General features: G+C 33.1%; 1 protein-coding gene across 1 annotated transcript; it reads right to left on the bottom strand.

Moving 5' to 3' along the window:
- Positions 1–6,663: 6,663 nt before the first annotated feature.
- On the bottom strand, positions 6,664–9,807 carry LOC101217055 (putative pentatricopeptide repeat-containing protein At5g59900). The gene has a single exon (XM_004147229.3). The coding sequence runs from the start codon at positions 9,696–9,698 to the stop codon at positions 6,972–6,974; it is 2,727 nt and encodes a 908-aa protein (XP_004147277.1). The 5' UTR covers positions 9,699–9,807; the 3' UTR covers positions 6,664–6,971.
- Positions 9,808–13,014: the final 3,207 nt, after the last annotated feature.

Below are 13,014 nucleotides of genomic sequence, written 5' to 3'. Positions count from 1 at the left end.
CATGTGAGAGTATTATTATTATTATTATTATTGATTAGTATTCTAACAGGTTCACATAAGAGTGGAATAATTGATCCAAGTGAAAAGTGTTTATCGTAACAAAGTGGTATCAGAGCCAAGTTAATTAATTGGTATTTAATTGAAATTGTCTTGTATTGAATATGGATACTAATTCAGCTAAGATAATTACCCTTAATGGGTCAAATTATATCAAATATGGAAAAGAAAAATGGAAGAGATATTGTATGTAAATGACTTGCACCTTTCAGTTTTTTCTAATGAGAAGCGTGACGACAAAACTGATAAAAAATGGGAATTATGTCATAGAAAAGTGTGAGGGTTTACGATGCTATGGGCAGAAGATAATTTTCTAAACTATATTTGTGAAGAAATTCATGCACGAATTATGTAGAATAAGCTCTCTCAAATCGCTATGTGTGCCTAAAACTGGTAATAATATAATGTTTCTAATTAAACAAATGATGGAGTTTGAGTATCAAGATGAAGCGTCTATGTTAGAACACTTGAATACTTTCCAAGGTATTTTAAATCAATTATCTAGGATGAATATCAAGTTTGAGGATGAGATACATGGGTTAGGTGCTTGGTACATTTTCGGACTCGTGGAAAATATTCAGAACTTCCTTATCGAACTCAATCCCAAATGGTGTATTAAGTATGAACTTAGTAAAAAGTAGAGTGTTGAACGAGGAGATGAGAAGAAAGTCTCATAGTTCTTCTTCACAGTCAGATGTTCTAGTTACTGAAAAGAGAGGGAGGAGTAAAAATAAAGGTTTGAGAGGTAATAATAGAAGCAAAAGCAAGAGTGACCGATTTGCAAATGTTAAGTGTCACTATTTCCATGAAAAGTGACATATAAAGAAGTATTGTCGAAAATTGAAAAGAGATAGTAAAAATCATAAGGACAAAGAAAAGAATAATGACGATGACAATGATGTTGATACAATCATGGTAGCCACTAAAGATTTTTTTCATCTTGTCCGGAGGTGATGTTGTAAATCTTGCCACACAACATAGCAGTTGGGTGATTGATAGTGGTGGTTCAATTCCATTCTACTTCGAAGAGGGAATTTTTTGCATCCTATACTCCTGGTGATTTTGGCAGTGTTAGGATGGGCAATGATGGATAATCCAATTTAGTGGGCATAGAGATGTACACTTGAAGAACAAAAATGGTTTTAGGTTGATTATGAAAAATGTGAACTTGTCCATAAATGGTCTAGATATTCATATGAACTTGATTTCTACAGGTAAGCTTGATGACGAAGATTTCTACAATACCCTTTGATAATGGCATATGGAAGCTTACTTAAAGGTTCTATGGTTATAGCAAAGAACATAATTTTTTTTCACTATACTACAGTAAATGATGAAGTGAATGTTGAGCTTTGGCATAAGAGACTTAGTCATATGAGTGAGAAGGGCTTAAAGATTTTAACAAAAAAAAAAATCATCTTCCTGATTTAAGAGTGCACCTCTAAAACGGTGTCTTCATTGTTTGGCAGGAAAGCAAATGAGGGTTACCTTTAAATCATCTCAACATTCAATAAAGACAAATGTACTAGAGTTGGTACATTCTGATGTGTGTGATCCCATGAAAACAAAGTCGCTTGGGGGTGCATCGTATTTTATAACATTTATTGATGATCATTCAAGAAAAATATGGGTTTACAACTTGAAGACTAAAGATCAAGTGTTGCAAGTGTTTAACCAGTTTCATGCCTTTGTTGAGAGAGAATTTGGTGAAAAACTTAATGCGTTAAAACTGATAATGAAGGTGAGTATTATGGACTTTTTTTATGAATATTACAAAACTCATGGCATTGGACATCAAAAGAAACCTTTTAAGACTCGACAATTAAATGGAATAGTTATTGAAAGGTTGAACATTGATTGAGAGAGTGAGATGCTTACTATCTGAGTCACAGTTGCCACAATCATTTTGGGGCGAAGCATTAAATACAGTTGTACATGTTTTGAATCTCACATCATATGTTCCATTGGAATCAGAAGTTCCAAACAGAATATGGTGAGGTAAGGATATATCTTGCAATCACCTACATGTCTTTGGTTGTAAAGCTTTTGCTCATGTATCTAAAGATGAGAGAACAAAGCTTGATGCAAAAACTAACCATGTGTGTTCCTTGGATATGGCCAAGATCAATTCGGTTATAGATTACATGATCCAGTTAAGAAAAAGCTCATCAAAAGTTAAGATGTTGTATTTGTTGAAGACCTAACAATTAGGATTTAGGGTTTAGGGTTTAAGGTTTACAAATGTTTCACTCAGGAGATCTGTTAGAGATCGACATCAATCGATAAGATACTCACCTAATGAATATTTGTTATTAACTGATGGGGAAGAACCGGAGAGTTATGAAGAGGCCATAGAGGATGAGCACAAAAGATAGTGGAACGATGCAATGAAAAATGAGATGAAATCTTTACATGCAAACCACGCTTTTGAGCTTGTTAAGTTGCCCAAAGAAGAAACTGCACTGAAAAATAAGTGGGTTTACAAAATTAAACATGAACAACATACCTCAAAGTCACGTTACAAAGCAAGATTGGTTGTAAAAGGGTTCAGTCAGAAGAAAGGTATTGACTTTGATGAAAGTTTTGCTTCAGTTATCAAGTTGTCCTCCATATGTGTCGTTTTGGGTTTGGCAGCTAGTCTTGACTTAGAAGTTGAACAGATGGATGTTAAGACTGCATTTCTTCATGGGATTTACCACGTTATGTCCTAATCACAAGACTAACCTCTAATGTCTTCTCCCGTAGCATGCCTTAATGCCCATGATCTTCTCATCTAGCATGCTTTCTCGCCCAACTAAACTCTCAAGCTTGTCGCTAAGCCTCAACCCCAATGCATAGATAACCTCTTTGGAGATTATTTCACCTAGGTTTAAGTCCAATGCCTAGCAACTCCATGCATAGCCTCGTCTTTGGAGGTTTTTCATGCCCAAAAAACGTCTTCTCACCTAGGCCAACTTCAATATTAAACACTTAGCAACATAACCTCTTTATACTTAGCCAATATTTTAACCATCAAGCTTAGCTTTCCTTCTTGGTTGCCAACATCACATCTTCAACACTTCGCCAAATTTTTCAACTTTTCTCTTTCTCTTAAACCTAGATCTTATTTCTTAAAATTTTTCTCAGTATTTTTAGCTCTCTTTCCTATAAGCTTCACTTTCTTTTTTCTTTCTCAAGAATTAATAAGTTCCAAAGGTTTAAGTATTTTTAGCTCTCTCTGTCTCAGATGAAGCTGAGCAATAATCGTTTACCGTCCATCTATCTCTGCATTCGAGTCGTCCACTCCAATCTCAGTCGAATTCACCCAAACCAAGCCGAGATCAAGTTGATCCTTCCTCCTTCAGTCACGTGTGAGTTTCCTCTAGCCTTCACGAGCAGTGTAGCCAAGTTGTTGCAACCCTTTCTTTCAAGCCAATTGAGCTATTTTGATACTTTTGGTAAGTATTTGGTTGGATTTTAGGTATGTCCATCAAATATTAATTTTCGGTCTAAGTAAATTAAATTTGTGGGATTAAGTTGAATTATTTTTCTTAAAGTTGGAATTATTTTCGATTCAGTTGGCTAAATTAGAAGAACTAATGGGGAATTTTCCTTGATTGAATTTGGTTTCAGTCTCAACTTTAGGTAAGTTGATTAATTGGAGAATTTTAGAGGTCATATCTAACCGTTATTATTTATTAATTAAGATATGTGATTTCACTCTTATTAGAATTTGATGATTAAGGAATAAATTTTTAAGCTAATATCCGAAGTAAGAGATTCTACTACTAGACTTTCGAAAACAGAATCAAGAGCTTGCATGTATTTTCTATTATGCATTTATGTAGCTAAGATGCATAACGTGACTGTTAATATGTGATAGATATGGATGACTGATATGACTGATATGTTATTATGCATGATATATTATTAATCACATGATAAGAACGTTATGATTGATATTCATGTCATGTTATGATATTTATGACATGCTACATGTTATGGATGAGTGTTCTGTTAACTTTGTCTATTAGGGTTGTACCCATATCGATGTCCCTCGGGATCACCACCTTTTCACAAATTTATAAATGTGTGGGTTCGACGGAACCACCAGTTTGTCATGTTTATGTTTATGAGCGGTCCAACGGGATCACTACAGCTCGATATCATAGGTGTTCCTTCGGCTCACCGATAAATGAGAGTGTTTCTTTGAATCACTAAGTTGTGTGTGTTCCATCGGACATACGATAGTTATAGCCTAATGTCATAGGTGTTCCTTCAGGTTCACCGATATGAGAGTGTTCCTTCGGGATCACTAGATTGCATGTGTTTCATCAAACACATGATAGTTTCGGTACCTTCTCCCATACTCTTAATAGGAAGTTAACAGACACCTAGCGAAACTAGTAGTGAGTTTCTTACCTGGTATATTTTATATACTCACTTTTTCTTATGTTTAATATTTCATGCAAAGATAGAGGATTCGAAAAGTTGGCGAGTGACATGAAGGATCCGTGACATATCATATAGGGACACAATTTTGCTTCTGCATTTATTTATAAGTTTTTAAGTATTATAAAATTTAGATATTTTATTTAAAGTTGTCTTTTTTTTTTCTTTAAAACCGTTAGAACCCGCACGTCACATTTTAAAATTATTTTTATTGATTTTGTCGACTTTATGCCTTTTGAACATTTATTTGATAGTTAATTTTATAAAATTTTTAGTTTTCCTCATTTCAACAAAATGTCTCTAGGTGTTTATTTATCTTTTGAGTAATGACTTTAGCTTAGTATAAAGAGTTAGGTCATTACATTCTATTATACCCTTGCAGACATAAGAAGTCGAAATTCAAGAAGATGAAAAAACTGAAATAAAAGAACAAGAAAAGAAGAGGAAAAAGTTGGAATACAAGAAGATAAAACTTTACATTGTCTGCTTGAGATAAAGAGCAATATAACTCTATCGTTGTCTATCCACAATTGGTAACCCCAACTAGGAAAATGATAATAGTTTGTAGGAGGAGATAGTGAAATAGACCGTAGATATAAATAGTGATAAATTACAATTTAAGAGGGATAGATAGAGAGACAAAATAAATAAATAAAATTCATTCATAAATTGTAATGTCAATCCATTTGTATATACATGTATTATAGTGCAAAAAGAATGATTACATCTTTTGACTAATTGTTCCAACTTTGCAAGTCCAACTATGTGACCTTTACGACTACAATTAAAACATCTTAAAATGTTAAAATCGCCTTATATAGATGGAATTCTTTACTTTCGGCTTGATATTTGACAATAGGAGGTAATGTTTTCATGATATCATCTTTGACTCTCCAATCCTAATAAACTCCAGTTGAACACAACCACTGTACGTTGCTGTCAATGTTTCTCTATAATAAAACTCAGCTACATAAGAATAGATATCTAAATTAAGCATATGTAGAACAACGAGGACATGTGCACATGAAATTTCCTCAAATCTCATACTCAACAACTACAATATGTCAAAGTCTAGCTTCACGGTAAACTATTCATTTTCATCCATTACCTTGTACTTAGTGTTCCTAACAGGATCAACCTAATATACAAGATAAGTAAGAGAAAAGTAATCAGTATAAACAAATATCTGAGATACTATCTATGTCTAAATGAGATAGACATAGATATAATTCTATCTATATGCCTATCTCGAATTGAAAAATAACAATTTATTTGTGCCTATCCAAGGTACACACCCATAAGCCATAAAAATAAGAACAAAAACAAAATAGAACCATGGAACTTAATAGACTTTTTCTTTTTTTTTGTTATACTAAATATTTTAAATTTGGAGCATTTTTAAAAGTAGAAAAATAAATTAAAATATTTATGAGTTATAGCAATTTTTTTTATTCTATCAATGATAGCAAGCGATAGACTTCTATCACGGGTTATCAATATCACTAATAGAAGGATATCAAAAGAATCTAAAATTTTACTATAGATTGTAAATATTTTGTTAAATTTGATATTTTTTACCATTTTCCTTTACATTCTTGTTATATATAGACTACACTTGAAAATATTTACAATTATAACAAAATTTTACTTTCTACTTCTAATAGACCGATGAAAAGTAAAATTTGATTATATTTAAAACATCAATAAAGTAAAGTATAGTTAATTAATATACAAACTAATATCAATTAATCATTACTATTAATTCTAATGAATTATTAAATATAGTCGTTATCTAGAGTTAATAATTTTTAACTGGCGGATTTTTCAAATAACATAATACAAGGAACTAGATTTTTCAAATAACATAATACAAGGAACTAAATTATTTACAAGTAAAATTTTAGAGTAAAATTTTAGAGTAATGACAGACATTTGGTGTCTTAAGTATCTATCATGGATAGAATATGAATTTTTTAATATATTTTATAAATATTTTCAACAATTTTATCATTTACAACAATTTTCTTTTTAACTAAAAGATTTACAATTAATATTCTATATTGACCTAACTAATATAAAATTTAAGGAAAAATATCCCTTTATACACTCTTAGACTTTTGGGGTTGTATTAATTTAAAATTGAACTAATAATTAAATAAATTTTTAACTCTACACTGGTAACTGTATCAATTTATAACCTTTTTTTTCATTTGAAATCACCCACCTTATTGTAAACTTTTATAAATGAATCAATTTAACGACAGCCTAGCCTAAACACTTTGCATTTAATGTTGTGTACAAAAGTTGTGTTAGTTTGTACGCCTTGTTTTGCTCATCATCTATCACTAATGCACAACAATCATTTTTGCTTCTATTTTACATGGGGTATTATTAACTACAATGTTGAGCCTCCAGTCTTTGCAACTGTAGATATTAAAAGTCCGCTGCGTGGTTTTCTTCAAGCATTGTCATTAATTCATCAACTACTGAACTTGTGTCAACCTAGCTCGTTGAGCAAGTTGCACCATCAGGGAATGATAGGTCGATTGAGTTGGTTTCAAACCCCTTAACATCATGTCATTGCGCAACTGCAGAGCTCGGTCCAGTTCACCATTGAGACAACAGGCATGTATTAGAAAGTTAAATACTACTCTATCAGGCTTCAAGCCTCTTTGCAACATACACTCCCACATGTCCATAGCTGCATCCACATTGCCCCTCTTACAATATTCATAGATAAATGTCGAATATGTAATGCAATCTGGGACCATACCAATTCCAATCATTACATCGAGAAGCTTGGCTGCCTCTTGAAATTTTCCTATCTGGCAATAACCCCGGATAAGTATATTATAGGTGACAGTATTTGCAAAACTCCCTTGGAGCATTGCATTGTGTAGTTGTAGAGCATTCTCCATGTTTCCTTCTTTCGTGAGGTGATCCAAAAAACAACCATAAGTTATATGATTGGGAATGGCCTCACCAACCAGCATACGCTTGAAAAGCAGTTTGGCTTCATTCACATATCCTGCCTTGAATAATCCATTCACCAATGCCGTGTACGTCACACTATTGGGAACATATCCTTCACCAATCATAATGTACCAAAATTCAAATGCCTTTTTGAGATTTCCTGATTTAATGAACCCATCAATCAAAATGGTGTATATTACATTATCCGGTTGCATTCCTTTACCATGCATTTCCCTTAGAAGTTCAAACAATATTCTATCATTCTGATTCAGAGCTCCACTGATAAGCACAGCATAACTTACTAGATCCATCTGCAGTCCACGTCCTACCATTTCTTGGCGAGCAACTAAAGCTTCCTTAATTCTTCCTTCCTTGCAGAAACCCTGCAGAAGTGCAGTATAACACAACTCATCCAACCTTTGATGCTTGTGGTGAAGGTCGTTAATGAACTCCTTTGCTTCAGAAACTCTACCAGTAGAACAAAGACCAGCAATTAGGGGCCTATAGGTGTATGTGTCGGGTGAAAGGCCCTTCTTAATCATTTCATCCAGCAATTCAAAAGCTCTTGTGGTGTTACCTTCCCTACAGTGCCCCTCAATTAAAACATTATAAGTTACCTCATTTGGAAGAATTTTCAGTTCAACCATTTCATCAAATAATTTACTGGCCTCAGCCATTTTATTAATTTGGCACAGACCGCAAATAAGAGCAGTAAAGGTGACAGTATTTGGAGCAATGCCTTTTCCAGTCATTTCATGATATAACTTGAATGCTTTTGGCACTAACCCATCTTTGCAATATCCACTAATCAATGAAGTATAAGTTGCCACTGTTGGTTTCAATCCTTTGTCGACCATCTCCTTGAAGAGAAGCTCCGCCATTTTCATTTTCCCAAACTTGCATTGACAATTTATCATAGAATTGTACGAATACACAGTTGCACTTATGCCACACTCTATCATTTTATTGAAATAATAGAACGCAACATCCAGTTTGGCCCTTCTTCCAAATCCATCAATCAAGATCGTATAAGTGACATCATTTGGATTCAAACCCCTTTCAGCCATTACACTAAAAAGCAACTCGGCTTCTTCCAATTTCCCAGTTTTGCACAATGAATTGATCATTGAATTATAAACAAATAGGTTAGGCACTACTCCAAGTTTCCCAACTTTGTTTAGCAACTCAAAAGCACCTTCAATACTCCCCATTTTGATCAACCCCTCTATGAGTCCCGAAACAGCAGCTTCGCTCGGAACATAACCCAGCTCAATCATTTCGTCCATCATCTCCATCCCAACTTCAAACTCCTGGATTCTGCACAATCCCAACACTAGCGTGCAATACGTAACTAAATCTGCTTTCAATCCCTTTTCACCTAGCGATCTCTTGACCTCAACAGCCTCCCAAACTCTCTTGCTCTTGCAGAGACCATTGATAAACACGTTATATGTTACAATACTCAAACTACATCCATTTCCCTCAGCCTGATTAATTATTTCCTTGGCCTTGTTAAAATCCTTCAATTCACACAAGCATTTAACCACTACCGTGTAAATATAACAATCGGGCTTAACACCTGCATTCACAAGGGTATCAAATAATTCCAATACCTGACGAAATTTCCTAATTCGTGCTAGGGCATTTAACAGAGCACTTAAAGTTCTAACTTCAGGCAATAACCCATAATCTCTCATGAGATTTACAACCAAAACGCCATCCATTACTCTCTTGTTCTGTACATAATGCTGAATCAACATATCAAAACCTGAACTCGAAGAAAATTTGTACTTCTTATAAGATTCAAAAAAATTCTCAAAAATCTGATGTGGGTTTAGACCACGGAGCAAAAGGGTTTGCAAAAGCGAAGATGCAGGCCAAAACAAATTGTTCTGAAGGAGGGAATGAATTAAAATACAAAATGACGCAGTGGAGTGGTGGAAATTTCTATGAAGTCCCAAGAAATTGAAGAATCTCAAAGCCAACCGGGAGTCATCAAGAGTTCGAATCAAAACCTTTTCTACGTGATGGGGCTCTATATTACCTGAAATCGATGAGTTGTTGAAGGCAATCTTCCAGCTCTGATTTCCTCTTACTATTTGCTCAAGCACATAAACGAAATGCGAATCATTTTCATTGTCCAGTTCGAGGTTCCTCCGCCGTGTACAAAACTTTCTGAATCTACTTCCGTCTACATTGGGAGTTCTCAGCCATCGACGATACGCAATGAGCTTCATCAAGATCGTACTTTTAGACTGCAATCGGAGGTAGACGCTTTGCTTTCATTTGGAATGGGAATGATAGTTGAACTGAGTATGAAATCAGGGTTGAATGAATCCCTCTAAGGCCCATAGCGAAAATAATTAGTTAATCCATCGATCAAGAAAAAAAAAACTTCAATTAGAATCAAAATATAAATTATTTTCTAGCCCATAAATTATTTTTAAAATGGATATTCGTAAATTTAGCCCAAAATTTTAAAATAATTAAGTATATAGTAACATTTTAAAAAATTTACAAATATAACAAAATTTATCAAATTTTATTCATGATAGAAGTCTATCACCATCGATAGACCATGTTGCAAATTTTGGTCTATCAGCCATACAAATTTATCGGCCACCTATGAGATATATTTATGAGGCCATTGATAGAGAATGAAGCTATTGCTAAATCTTTCAATAATAATGAAGAAAAATACAAGGACATTTTCACCATAATCGATAAAAAATGGGAGCTTTAGTTGCATTGTCCTCTGCATGCAGCGGAGTATTATTTAAACCTGTCATTCTATAATTTGAATCCTAACATCCAGGAGGATGATGAAATAGTTAATGGACTATACTCATGCATAACGAAAATGGTTGCTTCATTGGAAGTACAAGACAAAATACTTGCAGAACTAAACAAGTATAAAAGAGTTGAAGCATTATTCGGACAACCTTTAGCAATCGAACAAAGGGACAAAATATCTCCAGGTAAATTTCAACTAAACGATTACTCAACGATACTAGCAACAAGCTCTTCTATTAATATATTTTTTTTTTGTTTGTGCCTATAGTGGAATGGTGGGATAATTTTGGACAATCAACTCAAAACTTGCAAAAGTTTGTTGTGAGAATTTTAGGTCTTACTTGTAGTGCTTCTGGATGCGAGCGTAATTGGAGTGTGTTTGAACAAGTTACGTTTCATTTCCTTAAGTACATTGAGAATGAGAATCAAAATTTGTTGATTCACTAACAATGTAACTTTCTAATTTTTCAGCTTCATAGCAAGAAACAAAATAGGCTTGCTCAAAGTCGTTTGAATAATCTAGTGTTCATCAAATACAACAGAGCATTAAAACGTCGATACAACCTACGAGATATTGTTGATTCCATCTCCTTGAAAAACATTGATGATAGTAACAAATGGTTGATTGGAAGATTGGATGACAATTCTGAGGAGGAGGATGAGTTGGTATTTGACGATGATTCTTTAACGTGGGGTGATGTTTCAAGAGCTGTCGGAACAAAAGAACCATCATTTTATTCTAGAGCAAAGACTAATGTTTCATGTTCATCCTCTTTTACCACGCAACGCAAACAAGTAAATTTGGATGACTTCGATTTGGAAGAAGAAGATACTGATTGGTATATGTGTAACAAAGGAGTAAAATGAAGACGAGGATCAATTGATGAATTTGATCTCTAGGGATGAACTTTTATTTTGATTGTTGATTTGTTGTTGAATATTGAGTAGTTTTCAGTTATGTTTTGTTTTTAGATAGAAAACTAATTTTATAATATTTTATACATTAGAGTTAAATTTCAATTCCACCTTGGTTATATACTTATATTTTATACATTGTTGCTCTACTATGTGTGAATTTTGATCATTTCATCAATTCCGAGCTTTCGAATATGAATCCATGTTTATATTTTTTAATATTTAAATCACATTTAAACATGAAACTCATCTTAAGCTTATAACCGACGATTATATCAAATATATTAGTTGGTTTCTCTTTCTTTACCTAATTCGAATTATTTCATCATAGTGTTCTAAGTTGATTCCGTGTGAGCTAGCGAAATAACCTAATGGACCTATAGATCATGGGCTCTAAAGATACGCGATTAGTTGGCTAAACTCTTTTAGACCGAGTTAATCAACATCGTTAACTAATGTGTCATTCCACTAAAGTCTCGTAGTTGCACTACCCTCACTAGAGATGTATTTTTGTCCATATGATATAACCATGATAAGTAAATTAATCATTCACAGGTTGTTTGTAATGTCGACTAGGTCAAAATACCGTTTTACTCCTAAGACTACATCTTGCTCCTTAAGTTTCACTGATCCACTATTGAACAATTGGTTTAAGGTCCAATCTATAAACTGAATCCCTTTCAGACCAATGAGAGAGTGAGATTCTTTGTTCAAGACTTGAATTTTGTCCTTAAGGGAACAACCTATCTAATATCCTTAAAACGGGTAGGAATTTTGTCTTGCATCCTATGTCCCTAGTTATCCATCTGGTCTTACCCCTAAAATGGAAGACTTATTGGGCTAGCGTTATTGAGTTGTCTTCACCTATGCAGATTTAAGAATAATTTCGTCCTTAAGGAGTTCATAATTAGCTAAGGATTAAGATTAAGTTACACTGAATATCTATAAACGAAATAGTCGATTTTATTAAAGTCAAAAGTGTTATAACCTAAAAGCGACTATTTCATGGTTTCAATTTTATGTAAACTCTTTACATATGATATCCTAACTTCCATGTCATTACATGAACAATTCAGGATCACATTGTTTGTACTAATTACAAAGCGGACTGCATCCATAGTGTCCCCATAATAAGGTGACCAACCGTATTCGTATACTATAAACTATTTAGGCTATATACTAAAACTTGATCCACGTTTATGTCTTTACATAAAGTTCAAGTTTACTCAATAATAGTATTGAGGTCTTAGTTTATTGACTTTAAGATTATAATATCAATAACGATTTTATTGAATAGAATATGATTACAAACTACGAGTTTTAAGACATAAATTCCAACAATTCTAAGATTTTTTTCGAGTGATATTCACAAAAAATTGTTACAGTGTATCAAGAACAAACAATAATTAAGTAAATGCTTTGAGACACATTGTTATGGTTGAAGAGGAAATTTCTCTCTATATAATATTAATGGTTACTTCTTAATTGAAACGACGATATTTTGTTTAATCTCATTTTAAATTACTCTTAGTGGTGAAAAAGAACATAGCTCATTTTTCATATATCAAAGTGTATTAGCCCCGTGAAGTTTGTAGTTTGAATTTTCCTACTCAATTATACTTTAAAAAAAGTTACTTTATTAATATATTATTTTGTTGAGTAATATTTAAATATAAAAAGACAACAATACAATCGTTACACGTGCAAATGCATGTTAATATTTTATAGTATTGAAAAATAAAAATATACATTAAATGGTTTAGTTATTAATTTCAAATATATCAAATATAATTATAATGATTTTTAATAAGTTAGGGAGTAGTAAGAATTAGAAAAGAAAAAAAA

Source organism: Cucumis sativus, chromosome 1 (genome assembly GCF_000004075.3).
Source record: "Cucumis sativus cultivar 9930 chromosome 1, Cucumber_9930_V3, whole genome shotgun sequence".
Taxonomy (NCBI): Eukaryota; Viridiplantae; Streptophyta; class Magnoliopsida; order Cucurbitales; family Cucurbitaceae; genus Cucumis; species Cucumis sativus.
This window is presented reverse-complemented; position numbering and strand designations above follow the sequence as displayed.